At 43.9% G+C, this 22,338-nt stretch overlaps 1 protein-coding gene across 1 annotated transcript; it reads right to left on the reverse strand.

The window, feature by feature from the left end:
- Window positions 1–875: 875 nt before the first annotated feature.
- Window positions 876–10,893, reverse strand: ZFP3 (ZFP3 zinc finger protein). Its single transcript, XM_043903515.1, has 2 exons — window positions 10,756–10,893; window positions 876–5,483 (listed from the first exon to the last, which is right to left on the reverse strand). The coding sequence occupies exon 2, from the start codon at window positions 5,473–5,475 to the stop codon at window positions 3,952–3,954; it is 1,524 nt and encodes a 507-aa protein (XP_043759450.1). The 5' UTR covers window positions 5,476–5,483; window positions 10,756–10,893; the 3' UTR covers window positions 876–3,951.
- Window positions 10,894–22,338: the final 11,445 nt, after the last annotated feature.

Raw genomic sequence — 22,338 nt, forward strand, 5'->3', positions numbered from 1 at the left:
GCGGAGGGAATATGATAAGGGAGAGGTTATTGCGGATTACTTGGTAATTTGTGTTATAAGTAAAAGTTTGATTTCAAAACATGTTAAGGGACTACAGGAGTTCAAAGATGGGTTTCAAATGGTCCATGAATTCCCTGAATTTGCATGCACATTTTTCTAGGCAGAATTTTCTAGCGTTTCAAAGATCCCAGACCCAACAACCTGAGGCCAGGAGTGCCTTAGACCAGGAGTCACTTAAAAGAACATATTAAAACAAAACATAAATAAACACCAGCCCAGAAATCTCAGTAACATTTAAAAATAAAAAGAACCATTCAGATGATGGGGGAGGGGTTGCTTTTATTTTTTTGCCCGCTCAGCTTGTGGGATCCTAGTTCCCCCACCAGGTATTGAACCGTGCCCTCAGGCAGTGAAAGCATGGAGTCCTAACCACTGGACCACCACGAAATTCCAATCCAGAATATTTTACATTAAGTTGTTAATAGTGAAAAACTATATCTATCTAGATAAAGAAAGTAGGTAACATTTACCCTGTTATGAAAGATTGAGGATCTCACTAAGCAAAGCAGATCAAGGACAGTGAACAGCATTGCAAAACTGAAAGGTACTACAGTACATGTTGGTGAAATTTATAGGTTGTTTAGTACTAAGATGAACTTTATAGGATGGCAAGAAACTGGCAAAACTTTTTTTTTTTTCTGCCCTGCTAGGCAGGTGGGATCTTAGTGCCTCAACAGGGATGCAAACTGTGCCCCCCTGCAGTACAAGCAAGGAGTCTTAACCACTGGACCACCAGGAAAGCCCCAAAGTCATATTAAGACCATAATGAAACAATGTATGTTGGAATGCCCATTAGAAAGGCATCAAATCAATAGAATTGTAAAGAAATACTTTATTTACACAAAGTGTTAGAATACCAATAAAACTGTTTAATTAGGAAAGGGTGAAAATATACATGGACATAGCTGCAAAAATCCTGAAGGGTATTTCTGGGTATTTTAGTAGGTCTTTGAGATTGTGAGGCCTGGTATTTTTAATGGGTCTAACATTAAGAAAACTTAGTATTTTTTTTCCTTGACAGAATTCTACTTGCACTAGATTATGACTACCAGTCGTAATTACGTTATGGTCAGATTTTGGCTCCCAAGTAAATTGAGGGGGAGGGGGCAAACAAGGAAAAGAGAGGAGTCTTTCTGAGCTAGCTGGATGAGAGGTGGTAAAGGCAGGAACTGAGGTTACAGGAAGTGTGTATATAAGAAGGTGGAAATAATTTCATTCACCAGAATTTCTCTTGGGAAAACACTAATATATGTTGGCAGGTTCTTCTTAGAATGAGATAGGAAAACTTCCTCCCTTAACATTAGGATCAAGCACAACAAAAACTGGTCACAAAATTGCATGTAATGTTCCAATAGTATATTTAACTGAAGGGCTTTTTTTTTTTTTCTTTTTTTTCTATTTGCTAAGCAGTGGGTTTAAGAAAGTAATGGACCTGGGGGTGGGGGTTGCTCATTATCTGGCAAGAAAAAAGAAGCTTAAGTGATAAACCTGAGAGGCAAGGACAAAGAGAAAAATTTTCAGTGGCAGTTTGTCCAAGGGAACTCTGAGAACAAAATGTCTAACAGGATATGAACCTCCTTCTCCACTTCTTACACACCAAAATCTTCAGTAAAGCTAGTATTACTCATGGGTATGTTTGTGTGAAGGGATCCTTTGTGGGGAGCGTAAAGAGGTGCTGAGTTCTATATTAAGGGCTGGCAAGGGGTGTATGTGCCAATAAAATGTTCAAACACAGGAATCAGAAGTTAAGGGAATGGGTGACCTCCAGGTTTCATGTGGGAAAGATATGTTTGGGTATAATTCAATTTGAGCTTGAGCAATGAAAAAAGGAATGAGAGCACACTGCACTTGTAATCACCCATGGAAAGAGGTAAGTTAAAGAAATGCTAAGGTCTATTAGAGAAAGAGGTATCTGGAAGGATGTGGAAACTGTGTAATCAATCGTCTTATTTTTACAGCCCTTTTCTCAAGCCAAGGGCATGAGCCTGGGGGGACACATATTGGGACACAAGAATAAACCCACTTGATGGGTTTGGGCTGTGACCAATTATGTTTCCAAGGACATGATTTAAATCAGTTATATTCAAATTCATGTAGTAATTAATAGAAAATGTACAAAGAATTTTGAATAAGGCAGTAATGCATCCACCTACCCAGAGTACAGCACAGTGTCTCGGAGCACAGATCAGGGCTGAGTCTTGGCTCTAGCACTTACGAGCTGTGTGATCATGAGCTTGATCATGTGATCAAGTTACCTGACATCTCCCCTGCCCCTCACCTTTCAAACTGGGCTAGAGTACCCAGATCACTGATGGTTATACAACTCTATAAACTAAAGCGCATTCAACTGAACACTTAGAACAGGAGAATTTTATGGTATGTAAATTATACCACAATAAAGCTGTTTTGTCTGTTTTTAAAAAAAGAGGACCCACATCATAGGGAGGTTGTAAAAAATAAAAATGTAAACTGTCTAGCATTGTTCTGACACATAGTAAAAATTCAATAAATACTAGTGATTAGTATTAGTGTAATAAAGAGATTAAAGAATAAAACACTGAAGATACATAAAGTTAAATTTTTTAAAAAGAGTTCAGGAATTTTTGGGCTGGTTGAAACTTGAGATCATTTAGTTCAACTCCCCTTATTTTGCAGATGAGGAAATTAAGGATCAGCAGGTGAAGTGCCTTATTCAAGGTCTAGTTCTTAGACCAAACCCCAAGCCTGCTGGATTCTCATTAGTGCAATTCCCACTACCTCAGAAAGATTGCCTCAGAAACACTGACACATGAAAAATTGAGGATATGTTTCCTTGGAGGAAAAAGAAACACATAGGAGAACACAGAAAACACATGTAGAGATGTTGAAGAAAGAGAATTCCAAGGTCAAGGGCAAACTGAGAAGAGGCTATCACATTCTGGTCCATGAACCAAGGCCCCCAGCAGTGGTCATGAGAGCTTAAGTGCTTTGGCAAGGCAGGGGCCCTGGTCAGTCAGGTGAACCTGCTCATCACTGTGGCCTGGTGCCTGCTGACAATGAAGCCGCACAGTCCTCTTTGAGCTTCTTCCTGACACAGGATCTGTCAGCAGCAGCAGCAGCAGCAGGAACTGGGGCCAAAAGTGAACGCAGCAGAGTTCTTGGGAGCAGTCAGTCTGAGCGGCTGTGAAAGAGCTGCTTCTAATGCTGAGTGGCCTGGCCTCACTTGTTTATCCCCTGGCCTTGCTAATCAGCCCCTCTGGATTCTGAGGGCCTTCACTTATGATCCTGTAAATTGCCTGTCAGTTTCCTCCATCAGGGCACCTCTTCAAATCACGGAGGAAGTCCTAGATGGAAGATGACCCAAGTTTCCTGCTTCTTCATTAGTACTGCCATCTTCTAAGGAAACTTGATAGGGAGTTTGGAACATTTTGAAGCTAATAAAGCTTACTAAATCCCAATGCTAAACAGTGGAAAAGACAGAGAGGTATGTCTCCTGGCCATGACTTTAACATTTCAGGGGTTAATATTCAAAGGGTCAACTCTGCCATTCCTAGGAGGTGGTGGAATCACGTTCCTCCGTTTTTCCTGAATAGTAACAATTTGGGCTAGATGACTGGTGCAGACCCCTAATGCTATGTGATCCACTAGGGGGTAAGGAGAAAGAGGAGGAAAAAGGAAAGAGGAGAATTAAGGCCTGAAACAGCTTTTATGATTTAACTCAGTACAGTGAAACTTCTCAATGAATAGTCCATAAAAGTGCCTCATCATTTTTTGTCCAGCTGCTTAAATAAAAATCAGTACAAGGACAGGGGAGGTTCTGCCCATTCATCTGATCTGAGAACTCGAGGTGCAGATTAAGCACACGAAGTCTGACTTCAGCTCTTCCCTCAGAAGGCTTTCCTGTTTCGCAGATCATTCCATACAGTGGACACTTTGATGTCGGAGGAGGTGAGAGCTCCGACTGAAGGTCTTCTGGCATTCTTGGCACTCGTAAGGCTTCTCTCCCGTGTGAATTCTCTGATGTATGATAAGCTGGGAATGCTGGCTGAATGTCTTCTCACATTCATTACATTCATAAGGTTTCTCTCCAATGTGGATTTTCTGGTGGAGAAGCAGCTCAGAGTTGTCCCAAAAGGTTCTGGCGCATTCATTACACTGATGAGGTTTCTCTCCAGTATGAATTCTCTGGTGGACAATAAGGTGAGAGGTCCGTCTAAAAGCCTTCCCACACTCAAAGCACTCATAGGGTTTCTCTCCAGTGTGAATTCTCTCATGTCTAAGAAGTTCCGAGTTCCCCCTAAAGGCCTTCCCACATTCCTTACAAACGTAGGGCTTCTCACCAGTATGAATTCTAATATGCCTGATTATCTCTGAGTTCTGGCCAAAAGTTTTCCCACATTCATTACATTCATACGGTTTGTCTCCTGTGTGAATTCTTTGATGCCGGATGAGCTCGGAACTCTGCCCAAAGCCTTTCCCACACTCGTTACATAGATAGGGTTTTTCTCCAGTATGAATTTTCTGGTGTCTGATAAGGCCTGAGCTATGCTTGAAGGCTTTGCCACACTCATTGCATTCATGGTATCTTTCTTCAGTATGAATTCTCTGATGCTGAATAAGCTGTGAGCTAACCCTAAAGGTCTTCCCACATTCATTACATTCATATGGTTTCTCCCCAGTGTGGATTCTCTGATGTAGGATAAGGGCTGAATTCTGACTGAAGGCTTTACCACATTCTTCACATTTATAAGGTCTCTCTCCAGTGTGAATTCTATGATGGTGGATGAGATGTGAACTCTGAATGAAGGCCTTTCCACATTCATTACAGGCAAAGGGCTTCTCTCCAGCATGAATTCTCAGGTGCCTTCGAAGGCTTGAGTTAGTTCCAAATGTTTTTCCACATTCTTTGCATTCAAAGGGTTTCTCTCCACTATGAACTCTCATATGCTGAATAAGATGTGAGTTCTGATTAAAGGCTTTCCCGCATTCTTTGCATGTATGAGGCTTTTCTCCCACAGAACTTCTGTGTGTTTTGTTAGGTCCTAAATTCTCTATGAAGTTCTGGCCAGAAGTAGCAAATGTGCTAACTGCCTCTACTGTGGTGTCTCCCTGACGTGTGAGCAGGTTTGAGCTGAGTCTGCAGACTTGCTCACTCTCATCCTTCTCCTGATCTTTCTCACTGGAGGGTGATTTCTTAAAGATAATCAACTCTGATGCAAAGTCTCTCTCCTCAGACGACTTCTGCCTCAGAATCTTTTCTGTGGACTCTCCGGAATGCCCCTCCAATATGTCTTCTTCACACACTGCTCCAAACTCACGACCCTGGCAGACCACCTTTGGAAGTTTTTCTTCCATTTTTTCTAAAAATGCCCCATGTGGCTGAGATTCTTCAGAAATTTCTTCCTTGGGAATTACCTCCTTGTTCTCAGTCCCCATCTCACAATCTGAAATGAGAGAAGTAAGTCTGTGAAGTGGCTGTATCACAGCTAAATGAAGCCCATGCTAGGAAGTAGGGAGCTCGACAGGGTTCTGACAGCACTCTCTGTATCTGGTGAGATTATAGGATGCTATGGAAGAGAAGAAAAAGATTCAGGATTATGGTGGACATGCTACACAAATAGCAGACGCTGACTGAAGAGAGTGAGAGGAATGACCAGAGGAAGAGATTTAAGGCTAGAGACAGGAAATGGATGGTAAGAAGACGCTGATAAAGGTTCCATAATATTAACAGTGAGTTGGGACAGAACCTGAGGTTGGTAAGAAAAACATTCAAGGAAAATTGTGGCCATATTAACAGATAATATATGGAGAAGGTTGGGAGAAGGGACAAAAGTGACTAATATGACTCTGGAGTTTATAGAGGAAGTAACCAGAAATGAGTAGCAAGAAGAGCTATCTTTAGCCCAGTGCTGTGGTGCTCACCAGCTCTACAGAACAGGGAATTGTATATGTTGTAGGGGTCACCCACTCAGAAGGTTAACATGACTTAGCTACAATGGGCACAGAAGGAACCATGCTTGACTCCCTTATATTTGGATGAAGTAAGGTTCTAGCTTAATTCTCTCCAGATGGTTACTAAACTGTATCAATTCCTAATTTTCCCTACTAATTTGAAATGCCTCCTATACCACAGTCTAAAATTCTATATATATATCTGGGTCAATCTCCAGACTCCTTTCAGTTCTCCTGATCTGTCTATTCCTTCTCTAATACCAAACTGTTCAACCTACTGCAGCTTAAAAAGTTTTAATATGTTAGAGAAAGTTTTCTTTGTCTTCTTTTACAAAAACTTCCTGTCTATTCTATTTTTCCAAATGAATTTTAGTATAATTTTGTAAAATTTCCAAACTTACCCTGATGCTTTTATATCTATCACATCCCTGTATGTCTTTTAGTGAGTTTTTCTTATATTTTCTAACTGGTTGTTATTATATATATGTTTGCAATGTTGTTTTATTTATGAGTATTATAACTGGTCCCTTTATGTAATTTTCTTAGCACTTTTATAAATCTAAAAGCCTGTATTTATAAAAAGACTTCTAAAACACTATGGCAAGGATTTTTAGTTGTCTATCCCTCTTCCTCACCTCATCAACAAAAGAATAATGAATTTACTTTTGTAGCAACAAGGCTACCTAAGGAAATGTATTCTCTAGCCTTCTTTGCAGCTAGATTTGGTGACGTCACCAACTTCTGGCCAACAAGACAGTAAAATGCAAATGAAAGCACAAGGGACTTCTGGGATAGCTACTTAAAGGTAAGGATACATTTCTTCACCCTCCTTGGGGCTGTGCCTGGGGCATTAGGTGACAGCTGGAGTGCCACCTCAGACCATGCGTTCACCAGCACGCCCTGGACCAGAGCAGGAAGGACCCTGGGTCCCTGGTGACTCTGTAGAGCTTCCAGACCAGCCCTGGAATGCCTGTCTCTGGATTTCTTTTATCTAAGAGAGAAATGAGGTTTTTCCTTGCTTAAGTCATTATGGTTTTTTTATTTATGAAGTCAAACTTGCTACTAACAGGTACAATGGCTCCAGAGATTTGGCAAGGGTAATAGTAGTAGTGTGAATGAAGAGGAAACAGACTAGAGAAATGTTTGAGAAAACAAATCCTCTAAGACTTGGGGTACAATTGAATACAGGCATGAGGTAGGTATAATCAGATGGATAGTGGTACCACCAAGGTTGGGAATAGGAGGGAAGATGACAAGTGAGCTCTGTTTTGGACAAGATGAGTTTCAACATATCCATACAGAAATATCAAAGAATCAGCCAAAATATATTGGTCTAAAGCTTACAGCAGTCAAGACAAGAGATACAGACTTGACAGTACTCAGCATAGGCAGTAATGAATACAATGTGAGAACTGTCAGATACTGAAGACAGAGACCTAGAAAGCCAAAGCCAACATTCAAGAGTACTCCAGTTAAATTCCATGTTCACTCCAGATCCTTCAACTTTTCTCCACCCTGCTCTCTGCCCCAGAAGGCTAACCTACACAGCACTCACCAACAGGCCCTCTGGCTGCCAGTTGTGTTTTACCAATGGGGAGCCCCAACAGGAGGCTGAAAGGAGGGAGGAGAGTGAGGTCGGAGTATTTATCCTCCTGGTTCCTTCCTATGAGGTCTCCTTGAGCTCCTGGTGCCCTTCAACTGAAGCTCATTACTCGTCTCAAGGAGTCTGTGCTACCCAACTGTCTCATGTGGGTTCCAGAACCTCTCCTACCTCTTATCTCTCCTGGTCTAGGGCTGGTGACTACTCTGCTACTGCCAGTCCCAGGTTCCTCAACACCCTTCCCACATCCACACCTTTTACAACTAACTTCTTTGCAAATAAACCCTACTCAAATTATCCTAATTTGAGCGAAGTACCTGTTTCCTGTTAGGACCCTAGTGATAAAGGGGTAGTGAGAGGAATATAAGCCCTCCAGGAAGAGAAAGAAGGGTTAATGAAGTAGAAGTACCAGAATACAGAGGCAGAGAGGTCACCAAGGCCATGGCAGAGGGAACAACAAAGCATCAAAGGCAGCTGATAGATCCAGGAGGAAAGAACTGGGAAACGCCTGCCGAGGAGTTACAGGTGACACATGAGAACAGAGTCCATGGAAGGACAACAGCAGAAACCAGGAGGCAGTGGACTGATTAGTAAATTTGCTGCTTCTTTCAGAAAATTTAGATGAAAGGAGAGGACCAAGATGGGCACTAGTGCAAAAGGCCAAAGAAAATCAAAGAAGGATTTTCTCCAATGGGAGAGAGTTGAATATGCTTATGTTAGAAAGGATGGTGCCAGTAGAGAGAAAGCTTAAGAGGGAAGAAAAGATGAGATTAGTGAAGAAATGAAGATTCTCAGAGGCAGGAGAGACTGGGGAAGGGGAAAGGGGGGATTTTGGGGGTGCCCTTTGTACTGTCCTTTTTCTCTGCCCAGCCTCCAGTCATCCACAGGATCATACCCTGCGGCCTGCCGAGTCACTCAGGGGTGCAGCCCTGGTAAGCTCCCTCCCCTGACACCTGGAAGGAACCTGATCTCCTACTGGAATCCTAAAGTCTTGGAAGCTCTTTCTGCTACCCCTAAAAATGAACTGGAATCTTCTTCAACTTTCCCCCACCCAGTGCCTTCTCTAATTTTCCCATGGAAAAAAGGCAGACACTCAAAACCTGGATTTCCCCTTTCCATTGAAGTTTTTGAAAATTATAGATAATGTGTACCTATATAACTGTAAGAATTCATCATAGAGAATTTAGCTCTCTTCTTCAACCATGGTACTATTTGAGTTAGGAAGCGCTGTCCTAAATAAATTTCTCTCTAATGCTCATCCAAGAACAAGTTCCACAAGCTGATATTTCAGTCCCTGTCTACTTCTGACCCCTCTCTGGCCTTTCCTTTTCACCATCTCTCCTATAGTTACTTCTTTTTATCACCTAGCTCCTTACAAAATCAGCATTCATAAAACTCACATCTGTCTCACACCATATGGAAAACCATGTGTTCACAGAAAAACAAGACACAAGACATAGAAGTTAGGCATGTATATCTATCCCCAACTTCAACATTTGGTTCAAAATTCTAATCCAGAAAGTCTTCCCCAATTAAATTTTGCCCCCTCTGATTATTTTTACTTTGCATTCCACCAGTGCCACAATACTAATGCCATTTGTTAAATATTGTTTTGTTTTATAGACACCTACTCATGTATAAATAAAACCATCCTTCCTTTCTTTTTTTTTTTTCTTTTGGCCACACTTGGAGGCATGTAGGATCTCAGTTTCCAACCAGAACTGGAACCCATGGACCCTGTAGTGGAAGTTCGGAGTCTTCACCACTGAACCGCTGCGGAAGACCCAAAGCCAACCTCCTTTTGACTGATTTTCCCAGAGGCACAGACACACATTAGACCTTGTCCTCATGTGGAAACACTCCACTACTCATAGCACAAATTCAAATTTCCAAACATAATTTCCTATGTTTCTCAATTCTTCACTTTTCTAAATTTAAAATGAGTTTTTTCTGGAGAGACAGAAGATGGACATGCCATCTCAGAAGTAGGCTGAGCACTCTTAGTCCTCAATTTGGGGGCTGAAAAGTGACTGCTGGGTCTCCAAAGTTCAGAACAGAGTTTTCAACTCTGCAGATCTGTATTTCTTTTAATGCACTCAGAAATCCTCCTTCACAAAATAATGATGCATAAACCAAATATCCACCAACTTATTAACCACGAGAAATGAAACTTTTAAAGGACCATACTGCCTACATGAGAAGCCACATAAAACTCAAAAAATTGTTCAGTGGGCTTGCAATCATAGCAGGAAGGTTTTTGTGTGTTTAATAAACGATCCTTAAATAATGATTCTTGGCCTGGGATTAGGTTAGATGCAGAAAAGTCAACTAGAAAAACCTCTGAAAATACTAACTTCCAGGTCCCACCTCAGATCTCTTAGAGTCAGAATCTTCAGGGATAGGCTAAGTCATCTGTTTCCTTCTTTAGACCATAAGCAAGGATGATCTATTCATCTTGACATTCCCAGTGCCTAACATATTTCGGGTACCTGGTAAATACACAAGGAATCTGTGTACATGTCTTGTCTACACAAGGAATCTGTGGTACCCAGGAGGAAGAACTGGGCATTTCACTCATTTCTGTATCTCAAGAGCCTAGATCGGGGGTCTGACACATTGCTGATGTCAGTAACTAGCTGTAAAAAGAAGCTCCTTTAAAGCACTGTTGTCTTCTTTTCCTCTGCTGTCTCCCTGTTCCCACAATCAGCAAGGCTCTATTAACTCTGCACTCAACCCCACCTCCTTTCCACAACTAACCCTTCTAAGCCAATATCCCGTCTGACGTCCTGGGCACAAGCTGCCAGGAGGCCTGGAGTTTTTGACAATGCCCGCCATTTCGTCCCCGCAGTTTACTTGGGGATGGAATATCTGAGGAAACCACAGCGCCCATCGGCCTCCACGTCAGGACCGAGGAAGGGGGTGTCCCTGCTGCTCTCGTCTGGCGACTGACAGGCAGGGAACCAGGGCGAAGACGGGCCCTGGCCGCGTCCAGGGTTTGTGCGGGTGGGGACCCGGTGGGGGCTTGGGGGACCATAACGTCCAAGGTCATACATCGAATCCGGGTCTGATAGGGGCCTAAACGTCGAGTTTCCGCGGGGCTCGCAGGCCAGGGGTTCGGGACCCCAGCGCCCTCCGCCCCCCGCCGGGACGGGATGAGGTCTCACCTCAGGCAGCTACCGCCCCACACTCGCTCCGGTCGGGCTCCCGAAGCTTCTCCGCCCGCTCGCTCAGAACCCGCAGCTGTTGTCTTGGTTTCACGGGCGACGGGCATCGGCCACTTCCGGTACCCAGGCAGCACTCCAGCCAATCAGCACGCGCCGCACTCCCGGGAAGAACAGGTGGTCGGCTGGCGGGCGACTCCTCACCTTTTCCAGGCTTGCTTTGCCCCGGTTCTCGCCCGCACACGAGCCCCACCTCGCCGCTGCCTTCCACACCAGCTCCCTGAAGTGGCCTTTTGCGCCTGGCAATGCCCACTTCTGCCCGAGGATCACCGACAAGCTGGGTCCTCCGAGTTTCCTAGAACGGCTCCAGGGATGCACTTCCGCCCTGGAACCGGCCGCTCTGCACGCTGATGTCGCTCCCCAAGCATTGATCTGGACTCAAGAAATTGAAAGTTGGGTTCACTTTCTCCCCGGGCAGAGACTGTGTCCTTAACGTCCCCATCTGCATCTCTTATCCCATCACTCCCTTCGCTGACTCCACGAATCTGTTAAACACAGACCCCTACAGCCTAGGAACAGGCCGGTCATCTGCTGGGGGCAAAGGAAGACCCACTCTTGAAGTCAAGGAGGGCTTACTGGAGGAAGTGATGTTTAGGCTGAAATTTGAAGGTTGAGCGGGAATTACCGGGGTTAAGAATGAAGGGGACGGTGGTTCAGGCAGTGGGAACAGCATTCTACCATAACCTTATTTCTTGAATAGCTTGGTAGTTCTCAACTCAGCACCCGTGTACTTGTTACTTTCTCCGCCACAACTATCGAAGCCCGCGCGCCCTAGAGCCTCTGCTCTGCATCAAGAGAAGCTACCACAATGAGAAGCTGGAGTACAGCAACTGGAGAGTAGCCCCATTGCCACAACTAGAGAAAAGCCCATGCAGCAATGGAAGACCCAGCACAGCCAAAAATAAATTAAAAAAAAAAAAATCTTTCAAAAGTGTGGTGTCTGAATCTGCAGCAACTGGAATGATGGTTAGAAATGCAAACTCTCAGACCCCACCCACAGATCTCCTGAATCAGAAACTGAGGTTAGAGCTCAACAATCTGTGTTTTAACCAGCCCTTCAGGAGTTCTGATGCACTCTAAAATTTGGGTGTCACTGGTCCAGACGTTCAGTTCAGTCACTCAGTCTTGTCTGACTCTGCGACCCCATGGACTGCAGCATGCCAGGCTTCCCCGTCCATCAGCAACTTCCAGAGCTTACTCAAGCTCATGTCCATTGAGTCGGTGATGCCATCCAACCATCTCATCCTCTGTCATCCCCTTCTCCTTCCAGCCTTCAATCATTCCCAGCATCAGTGTCTTTTCAAATGAGTCAGTTCTTCACATCAGGTGGCCAAAGTATTGGAGTTTCAGCTTCAGCATCAGTCATTCCAATGAATATTCAGGACTGATTTCCTTTAGGATGGTCTGGTTGGATCTCCTTGCAGTCCAAGGGACTCTCAAGAGTCTTCTCCAACACCACTGTTCAAAAGCATCAATTCTTTGGAGCTCAGCTTTCTTTATAGTCCAACTCTCACATCCATACATGACTACTGGAAAAACCAGAGCTTTGATTAGATGGACCTTTGTAGGCAAAGTAATGTCTCTGCTTTCTAATATGCTGTCTTGGTTGGTCATAGCTTTTCTTCCTAGGAGAAAGCATCTTTTAATTTCATGGCTGTAGTCACCATCTGCACTGATTTTGGAGTCCAAGAAAATAAAGTCTTTCACTGTTTCCATTGTTTCCCCATCTATTTGCCATGAAGTGATGGGACCAGATGCCATGATTTTAGTTTTCTGAATGTTGAGCTTTAAGCCAACTTTCTCACTCTGCTCTTTCACTTTCATCAAGAGGCTCTTTAGTTCTTCTTTACTTTCTGCCATGAGAATGATGTCATCTCTGTATCTAAAGTTACTGATATTTCTCCCAGCAATCTTGATTCCAGCTTGTGCTTCATCCAGCTGGGCATTTCGCATCATACACTCTGCATATAAGTCAAGTAAGCAGGGTGACAATATACAGCCTTGACCTACTCCTTTCCCAATTTGGAACCAGTCTGTTGTTCCATGACCAGTTCTAACTGTGCTTCTTGACCTGCACACAGATTTCTCAGGAGGCATGTCAGGTGGTCTGATATTCCCATCTCTTCGAGAATTTTCCACAGTTTTCTGTGATCTACACAGTCAAAGACTTTGGCATGGTCAATAAAGTAGAAGTTGACATTTTTCTGGAATTCTCTTGCTTTTTTGATGATCCAATGGATGTTGGTAATTTGATCTCTGGTTCTGCTGCCTTTTCTAAATCCAGCTTGAACATCTGGAATTTCACAGTTCACATACTGTTGAAGCCTGGCTTGGAGAATTTTGAGCATTACTTTGCTAGCCAGACATTAACAGTGTTTCATTTGATCAGCCCCAGTATGTGGGTTAGACAGGAAAAGGATAAGTTGTATGCTCCTAGCTACTCCCCTGCCTACCACCTGCTTCACCACACTAGCCAATTTAGAAGCCATCTGGAGCAACAGGGACCTACCAAGGGAAGAAGCCAAGGCATATGGTCCACAAATAGCCGTTCTCATGACTGGGTGTATGAGATGTGTATGACTGGGTAGGGGCTGGTGTTTCACAGTCTCCTAACAGTTTCAGGACTTCCATGGAATTGCTTCTTATATGTAAGTATGAGCAGTGTTGCTCCTCTTGAAAAAAAAAAAAAATGGCAGCCAGGAATGTCAGCCACCTCTTGAATTCACACAGAGACAGGAACATGGACAATAAAAGGCACACGGTTCTTGCTCACCCCTGGCCCTTCTCTTCCCTCTGGGAGATGTGGGGAGGAGGGCTACCAGTACTGGCTACTCTCCTCTTAGACTTCAAAACCATGCCACTTCTCAGAGTAGCTTACAACTCTGATTTGGACCAAGTGCCAATCATAATTATATTTTCTATCCTCTATGGATGACATTCCAAGCTACTACCAAACTGTTCATAACAGCACTCAGTGTCCCCTGAGATTTAAATGTAAGTCTTTGTGAGGATTCTTGCAGAAATGACCAAAAGCACCCACCTTAAAAACCTTCATATCTTTCAAAACCCTTTTCTCCCAGCGAATAATCCTGGGCCAGGGCCTGACCTAACACAGGGACACTGGCTTGGTAGCTTTCTCTTCCTGTAAACAGTTCTTCTCTTTCAATTCCCCACATTCATTCTTTTTATCACCATCATCACTCTCCTTGATCCTGCCTTCCTTTCAACTGCACCAACCTCACAGTACATTCAACACACCAGAGTCTTACTCAGCACGACACGAATGCATCCTGCCTCATGTGACTTAACCATGTCCTATGAACACACCTTTTCCCACACACAGAGTGCTCCTTGAGAGCCAGCACTGGGTTACACGTCCAGAAGAGCCGCCAGCCATGCTGGGCCCATGTTCAGTAGTAAGCGACTAACCTGAAATACTCCTATCTCAACTCCAAACACTACAGCAACTGGCTGAAGGTGAGTCAAGGCTCAATTAAGCCTTCAGTGTTCCCCTTACACCTTCAGCTATGAAGATGCAAGGAAGTAAAACACAACGGCAATCTCCTTTTCTAGGGTTAACAATTACCCCAGGGAGCCCAGAGCAACCAGTTCTGAGCCTGATCCAGCAAGGTCATGTTAAAGAAAGAAAGTGAAGTCTCTCAGTCATGTCCAACTCTTTGCGACCCCATAGACTGTAGCCCACCAGGCTCCTCTATCCATGAAATTTTCTAGGCAAGAGTACTGGAGTGGGATGCCATATCCTTCTCCAGGGGATCTTCCCGACCCAGGGATCGAACCTGGGTCTCCCGAATTGCGGCAGAAGCTTTACCGTCTGAGCCATGTCAACATCTTAACGTCTGAGGTCATGTTAACATTGTCCCAAAACAGCAGATCCTTCCTGGACAAGTTCTAAACTGAAGAGGTGCCTTCAAGTTCCTGTAAGGTCCACGTCTCTCTCCCTCTCAGGTGAAACCATGGCCCCTTTCACGTGGGATGTGTGTGTGTGTGTGTGTGTGTGTGTGTGTGTGTGTGTGTGTGTGTGAGATCAGTCATGTCTGACTCTTTGCAGCACTATGGACCGTAGCCCACCAGGCTCCTCCATCCATGGGATTTTTCAGGCATGAATACTGGAGTGGGTTGCCATTTCCTTCTCCAGGGGATCTTCCCCACGCAGGGATCGAACCCTCATCTCCTGTGTCTCCTGCATTGGCAGGTGGATTCTTTACCACTAGCGCCACCTGGGAAGCCCCACAATATGGGATAAAATGCAGCAACACCTGGAAATCTCACTCTCCACTGACCGGGCCATGGTTCAGTGCCAGGTAGAGAGACAGAGAAGAGAAGCCTGCTCTGGCAGAGGGGTCAGTGCTGGGCTTTGAGGATGGAGAGCTGGAGGTGGTGGCAGGAAATGCATTGGAAATAGACAAAAGCAGAATGTACAAGGGAGCAAGTGATCAGAGGACAAAGCAGAAGAAAACTGTACCCCAGGGCATGAGGCTCCTCTCCAGGTCTCTGGAGTCTTCACAAGGTCAGCAAAATAATGAGCCCACCTGAGGAGTGTGAGCCCATATGCTCAAGAGCCTGTGCTCCTCAACCAGAGAAAGCCTGTGGACCACAACAAAGACCCAGAACAGAAAAAAAACAGAGCCCACATACCACCAGGGCTAAGACAGCACCGCTAGTGTCTCTGTCCACTGAGCCCCTCATCACAATATTTCGAGAAACTGCTTCTAAGTATAGTCTGAATTCCCATGTGAGTGGAAATCATTTGCCATCCAGACCAAGGCAGTCTTACATGCATATTTCTGAGGCTCTATTTTGAGAAAACAACATGGGAGGAGTGTTGTGTCCGAGTCCAAGTGTCTCCCACCATCACAGGGACATGTTAGTTCCCGATGTGACTACAGAACCTGTAGGAGGCCAGAATGACTCCTCACTTTATCTTCATGATGCTGTTTTTCCAGCTCAAGATACAGCCCCTAAAAATCATGGATGATATTTGGGAAAGATGAAAACCTGAATTCAAAAAGATACATGCACCCCAACATTCATAACAACACTATTTACAATAGCCAAAACATGGAAGCAACCTAATGTCCATCAAGAGATGAATGAACAAACAAGATGTGGTACATATGGAGACAATGAGATATGACTAAGTCATAAAAAAGAATGAAATACTGCCATTTGCAACAACATGGATGGACCTAGAGATTATCGTACTAAGTGAAATAAGTCAAAGACAAATATATGATGTCAGTTATATGTGGAATCTAAAAAAGTGATATAAATGAACTTATTTACAAAATAGAAATGGACTCACATACATAGAAAATAGGGCTTCCCTGGTGGCTTAGATGGTAAAGCGTCTGCCTGCAATGCAGGAGACCTGGGTTCAATCCCAGGGTTGGGAAGATCCCCTGGAGAAGGAAATGGCAACCCACTCCAGTACTCTTGCCTGGAAAATCCCATGGACTAGAGCCTGGAAGGCTACAGTCCATGGGGTCACAGAGAGTCGGAAACGACTGAGCTACTTCACTTTCTTTCTTTCACTTTCACATAGAAAATAAACTTATGGTTACCAAAGGGGGAAGGGATAATGGAATTTAGGATTAACAGATACACACTTCTATATGTAAAATAGATAAACAGGGCTTCCCTGGTGGCTCAGTGATAAAGAATCCAGCTGCCAATGCAGGAGACATGGGTTTGATCCCTGGTCTGGGATGATCCCACATGCCGCGGAATAGCTAAACACTTGCATCACAAACATTGAGCCTCTGCTCTAGAGCCCAGGAGCTGTCACTACTGAAGCCCACACTCTCTAGAGCCTGAGCTCCACAACAAGAGAAGCCACTGCAATGAGAAGCCTTGCACCACAAGTAGAGTAGTGCCTGCTCTCCAAAACTAGAGAAAAACTGTCACAGCAACAAAGACCCAGAACAGCCAAAAATAATAAATAACTAATTTAGAAAAATAAGGACCTTCCATAAAGCACAGTGAACTATATACAGTATCTTGCAATAACCGGTGATGGAAAAGAATTTTGAAAAAGGATGCATCCAATCTATCTATATAACTTATCACTTTACTGTATATCTGAAACTAGCACAGCATGGTAAACCAGCTATACTTCAATTTTTTAAAAAACCCTGGGTGCACTATCCAGTGCTTCAACAAGATCCTTTCTCTGTGATGCAACCTCTCAAGTTAATGGGATCCCTTTGCCATCGCACACACTGTTTATTATTCTTCGTACTTGGTTTTCTCTTACACCACACCCCTACCCACAATGCTGTCCGTGGGTCCAATGCCACTGAAATCCATAGTTGTGATGACCCTTTGGGGTCCCTAGAGCAAAAGTGTCCCTTTGTCTCTTGATGCTTAGTTCTGCTGCCAACACCCACACGTTCTCTCTCTAGATTTATCTTGGGCTTGTCATCTTCCTCCTTGTTCAAATTCTCTCTACCCCTGCAACAGTGAGTCAGTCATTCACATGATCCTTAACCTCACTACATTCATGCCATATACGAAATCATGATAAAGAGATGTTATTCAGGTAGGCAAAATACAGGCTTTGAGGCACAGTTTAAAAGAACAATAACAACAAATCCAAACCTTACAAATACTGAACATAGCTTCCAAAGCCCTCTCGTATATACTAGCCATAATCAGAGTCTCTGGAAGCTTTAGCTGTCTCCAGCAGCTGCAGAAAAGGCCTTCACAGGCGAAGGTGGCTCAAACGATTCAGTGGTTGCTCCAGGTTTACTCAGCTCAGAAGAGGGGAAACCAGATTAGCACCCACATCTTCAGACTCCTCCCCAGGCTCTCCTCATTTCAACCTGACTTCCTTCCTAGAGTCTCACTGAATACACACCTACCTCCATCTGGCTCAGTCGGTAAAGAATCTACCTGCAATGCAGGAGACCCAGGTTTGATCCCTGGGTCAAGAAGATTCCCTGGAGAAAAAAATGGCACTCCACTCCAGCGCTCTGGCCTGGAAAATCTCATGGAAAGAGGAGCCTGGCAGGCTATAGTCCATAGGGTCAGAAGAGTCGAACATGATTTGGCGACTAAACCACCCATCCATCCTTTAGTGGGGCTCTGTTTTGTCTAGGCCAGTTTTGCCATTATTTTGACCAACAATCAGTTCCAGGGAGGAAGTTTCAAATCTAACATCCACAGTTGGCTCACATGTACATAAAGTGTCTCCCATCTACTGGAATAAAATCCTGCATGATTAGTGTATTGGGGTTACCACCTGGCTTCCATACTTCAAGACCTGGTTCCAAAAAATCACATCCACAAAGCCTTCCATACCTGCTCTCTTCTCATTTCAATCACTCCTTCACTGTCCTCCAGTGACCTTTGGCATTTGGGCTAATTTCACCTTTGGTATCTTGTATTCTGTTGTAAGAATATTTTTCATCTCCCCACCTAGTGATAAGAACCCAACCTGCCCTCAGGTGTGCCCAGAGCACTGCGCTAATCACAGATGGTCTGTACATGTTGACTAAGAAATGCTTACCTGGAAAAATCTTCTGTAATTAAGCTGAATTTTAACAGTGGCCTTAAGGAACAGTATGTTAACCCAGAAGAATAATGGCAGAGATTTGGGACATAGGGTAAAGCTGGTTAAAACAGCAAATGTAGCCAGTTGGCTCCACAAAGCTCCTTCTATCGCATTGTTATTGTTTAGTCACTAAGTCGTGTCTGGCTCTTTTGCTACCTCTTGGACTGTAGACCTCCAGCCTCCTCTGTCCATGGGATTTTCCAGGCAAGAATACTGGAGTGGGTTGCCAATTCCTTCTGGAGATCTTCATGACCCAGGGATGGAACCCATGTCTCCTGCTTGGCAGGGTGATTCTTTACCACCGAGTCATCTGGGAAGCCCTTCTATCCCATTAGATCAACAGTTATCATGGGGTTGGTAACTTTTTCACAGGGTGGATAAGGAACCTTAGCTGACCCTACAGTCCACAAGTTCCATATAACATTGGAGTGTCAGTGAACCAAAATATAGCAACCAGAGGGATCAACCATCAAGCCTGGTTAATTTGTTCCTTATTTTTGAATAAGGCCACCCCTGGATAAGCAGCAATCAATCTTATAAAACTATACCTTCTAGAAGACCAAATTAGACCTTTCCTTAGTAAGACTGAGTATGTAATTTGGCCTACTGTGCTAGACCCGAGGGAGGACATGATGATCCAGGGAGTATCTTTGGTGCCAAGATGTTGGAAGAGTCTGGGACTGTTTCCAGCACTAGTGGGCAAGGGTTTAAACTCTCCAGAGCCCAAAGATACAAGCAGCATCCCTGGAGGAGATGGACAAACACCTTTAATTGGGAAAATAGGTTACACCTCCCATCATCCTATGCTGCTTAATATGAGATGTCTATATAGTCAAAGCTACAGTTTTTCCAGTAGTCATGTATGGATGTGAGAGTTAGACCATAAAGAAGGCTGAGCACCAAAGAATTGATGCTTTCAAATTGTGGTGCTGGAGAAGACTCTTGAGTGTCCCTTGGACTGCATGGAGATCAAACCAGTCAGTCCTAAAGAAAATCAACCCTGATTATTCACTGGAAGGACTGATGCTGAAGCTAAAGCTCCAATACTTTGGCCACCTGATGAGAAGAGTTGACTCACTGGAAAAGACCCTGATGCTAGGAAAGAAGAGAAGTGGGTGGCAGAGGATGAGATGGTTAGATAGCATCACAGACTCAATGGACATGAATTTGAGCAAACTCTGGGAGATAGTGGAGGACAGAGGAGCTTGGCATGCTGCAGTCCATGGGGTTGCAAAGAGTTGGATACAACTTAGCAACTGCACAGCAACAAAACAACTATTTAAGATGTAGGTTGTTGGGTAAGAAGAGAAAGGGGCTGAACCTGGAGGATACTGGGATTCATGGCGAAGGACATAAATAATTACATTAGACCTTGTCAGAATCAGGGGACTCCTTTCCTTTGACAAGGCCCAAGTGTTAAACTATGTGAGACAGTGGACATTGCAGCTCCCTCAGAGACCAGTCAAAGGACTGTTTTGCCCTCTGGAACAACACACTTAACAACAGCACACAATGTTCAGGTATGACTAGGTTTGTTTCAGCCCTCAGCTTGTGGGAATAGCCTTCTACTCTAAAAACATATGAGAATGAATTCTGCTTTATATCCTGAGATGTAGAACGTCTGTCTTGTGGGGAGGAGACCCAAAGAGCTTTGCCTAAAGCCAGGCATCTGCTTCTAAGTGGGAGGTGTTCTAACTTCTGGGATAGATGATCAACAGAAATGACATCCATGAAAAACTCCATGACCTCCTCAGAAGCAGGTTTAACAGGCAGATCTGTACTTTGGTAGCAAAGTTAAACAACAACATGTCATAATTTTCGGGCAAAAAAAAAAAAAAATTCCAGGCTGCTTTGTAGACCAAATATTTCAGAGTTCCTGGAGGTAAGACAGAAACATCAGCGAAGCTCCCCAGGGGATTCCAATGTGCTCTCATGTTAAGAATCCCTGGTTAGGGACCTCCCTGGTGGTCCAGTGGTTAAGATTGTGCTTCCACTGCAGGGGACATGGGTTCAATCCCTGGCTGGTGAGTGAAGATCCTGTATGCCGTGTGGTGTGGCCAAAAAATAATGTAAAAAAAAATTTTTTTTTTTAAGAATCCCTGGTTAGAAAACTGGGAAGCCACCTAGATCTGAGACCCAGCTGACTTCTCTGGAATTCAGGTGCTCCAGGCAGCTGTAGATACCTGAGTGAAAGTGGCCTTCTGACAGGAAAGAGGAAGAAGGGCCATCGCACCTTGTAAAGGGTTAGGGCCCAGCCCCTGTTGTTGCAGAGAGGTGAAAAGACTATTAGCTTAAACACCATGAGACCCAGCTTCTGGTCCTGGCTCTACCATTTATTATTTCTGAGACTTCAATAAGTGTCTTGGCTCTATGAAAATGGGCACGACTGCCCTCATCATGCCTGATGAGAAAACCACCACCATTACAAAGCTGATGGTTTTAGGCAAGAAATGAGTTTCTGGAGACATTACATAATTTAAGGTAACTTCCCCCAAAGGAAGAAAGATAAGGTGAGCTGGTATCATCACATGACTCATAAACCTACAATCAATGAATATGTTTTGCTCAAAGGCTATGTTTGTTGTCTATGTGATTTCACAAGGTTCTCTTTCCTAAAGGTATAGGATCAAGTGGCATAGTGACTGTTACAACTTTTCTATGGAGTTTTATTACATCTTGCTTTCATTTTTCAATGCTAACATTAGCTTGCACACTTGTGTGCTTAGTCACTGCAGTCGTGTCCGACTCTTTGCGACCCCATGGACTGTAGCCCGCCAGGCTCCTCTGTCCATGGGATTCTCCAGGCAAGAACACTGGAGTGGGTTGCCATGCCTCCTCCAGGGGGTCTTCCCAACCCCAGGATGGAATCCATGCCTCTTATGTCTCCAGCATGGCAGGCAGATTCTTTACCGCTGAGCCACAGAGGAAGCCCAACATTAACACCATTACACAAAAATGCAAATATGAGGTTATAGAACATAAAAACATTTAAATGATAACAGTACATTTTTGCCATGTTTGTAATTCTTTGTTTTACTTATTTTAAATAAGCTTTTAACTTTAGAACAGTTTTAGATTTATAGAAAAATTGCAGAGGTAGTACACAGAGTCTCATCTACCCCACATTGTTTCCCATATTAACTTCTTACCTGAGAATGGTACATTGTTACAATTAAGGAACCAACTGATACAGATATTAACTAATGTCCAGTATCTTATTCAGACTTCCCTAGTGTTTATCTAGTGCTTTTTCCCATGCCAAGATCCTATCCAGAACACCACATTACTTTTAGTTGTCATGCCTCTTTAGGTTCCTCTAGGCTGTGCAGTACATTTAAAAATAACAATCCACAACATAACCACAGAAGGCAGGAAGCAAATCAAAACTGCCAAGTTCTCATGATACTCATAAAGGACTCAGTCATTTGTTTACCGGTTCATTAGGGTGAACAGTGTCCAACTTCCTTCATGAGCTTTCAAATTGCGATTCTTGAAATTTTGCTTTAATTGGAGGGGATTTGCTTTTTTCACTTATTGCATATTAAATGAATTTTTATCACATGCTTTCAAATTATTCAGCATCTTGTAAAATGCATCCAGTAATACCACACTATTATAAGTCACTTCCCTTAGTGAGCAGAAGGCAGCTTTCAGATTCCCAGGCCCACCTCGGGAGATGGTGCTTTTGAAAGGTCCAGGATGGGGGCAGAGCTATCTGTATTTTAATTCCCAGGTGATTCTGATGTCTTAGGGCATCACTAAATATAAAAGTTACCTTAGGACGTCCCTGGTGGTCCAGTGGTTAAGAATCTACCTGCCGATGCAGGGGACATGGGTTTGATTCCTGATCCGGGAAGATCCCACATGCCTTGGAACAACTATGCCTGTGAGCCACAATTAATGAGCCTAAGTGCTGCAATTATTGAAGCCCATGTGCCTACAGCCTGTTCTCT

This window comes from Cervus elaphus, chromosome 5 (genome assembly GCF_910594005.1).
Source record: "Cervus elaphus chromosome 5, mCerEla1.1, whole genome shotgun sequence".
NCBI classification, from domain to species: domain Eukaryota; kingdom Metazoa; phylum Chordata; class Mammalia; order Artiodactyla; family Cervidae; genus Cervus; species Cervus elaphus.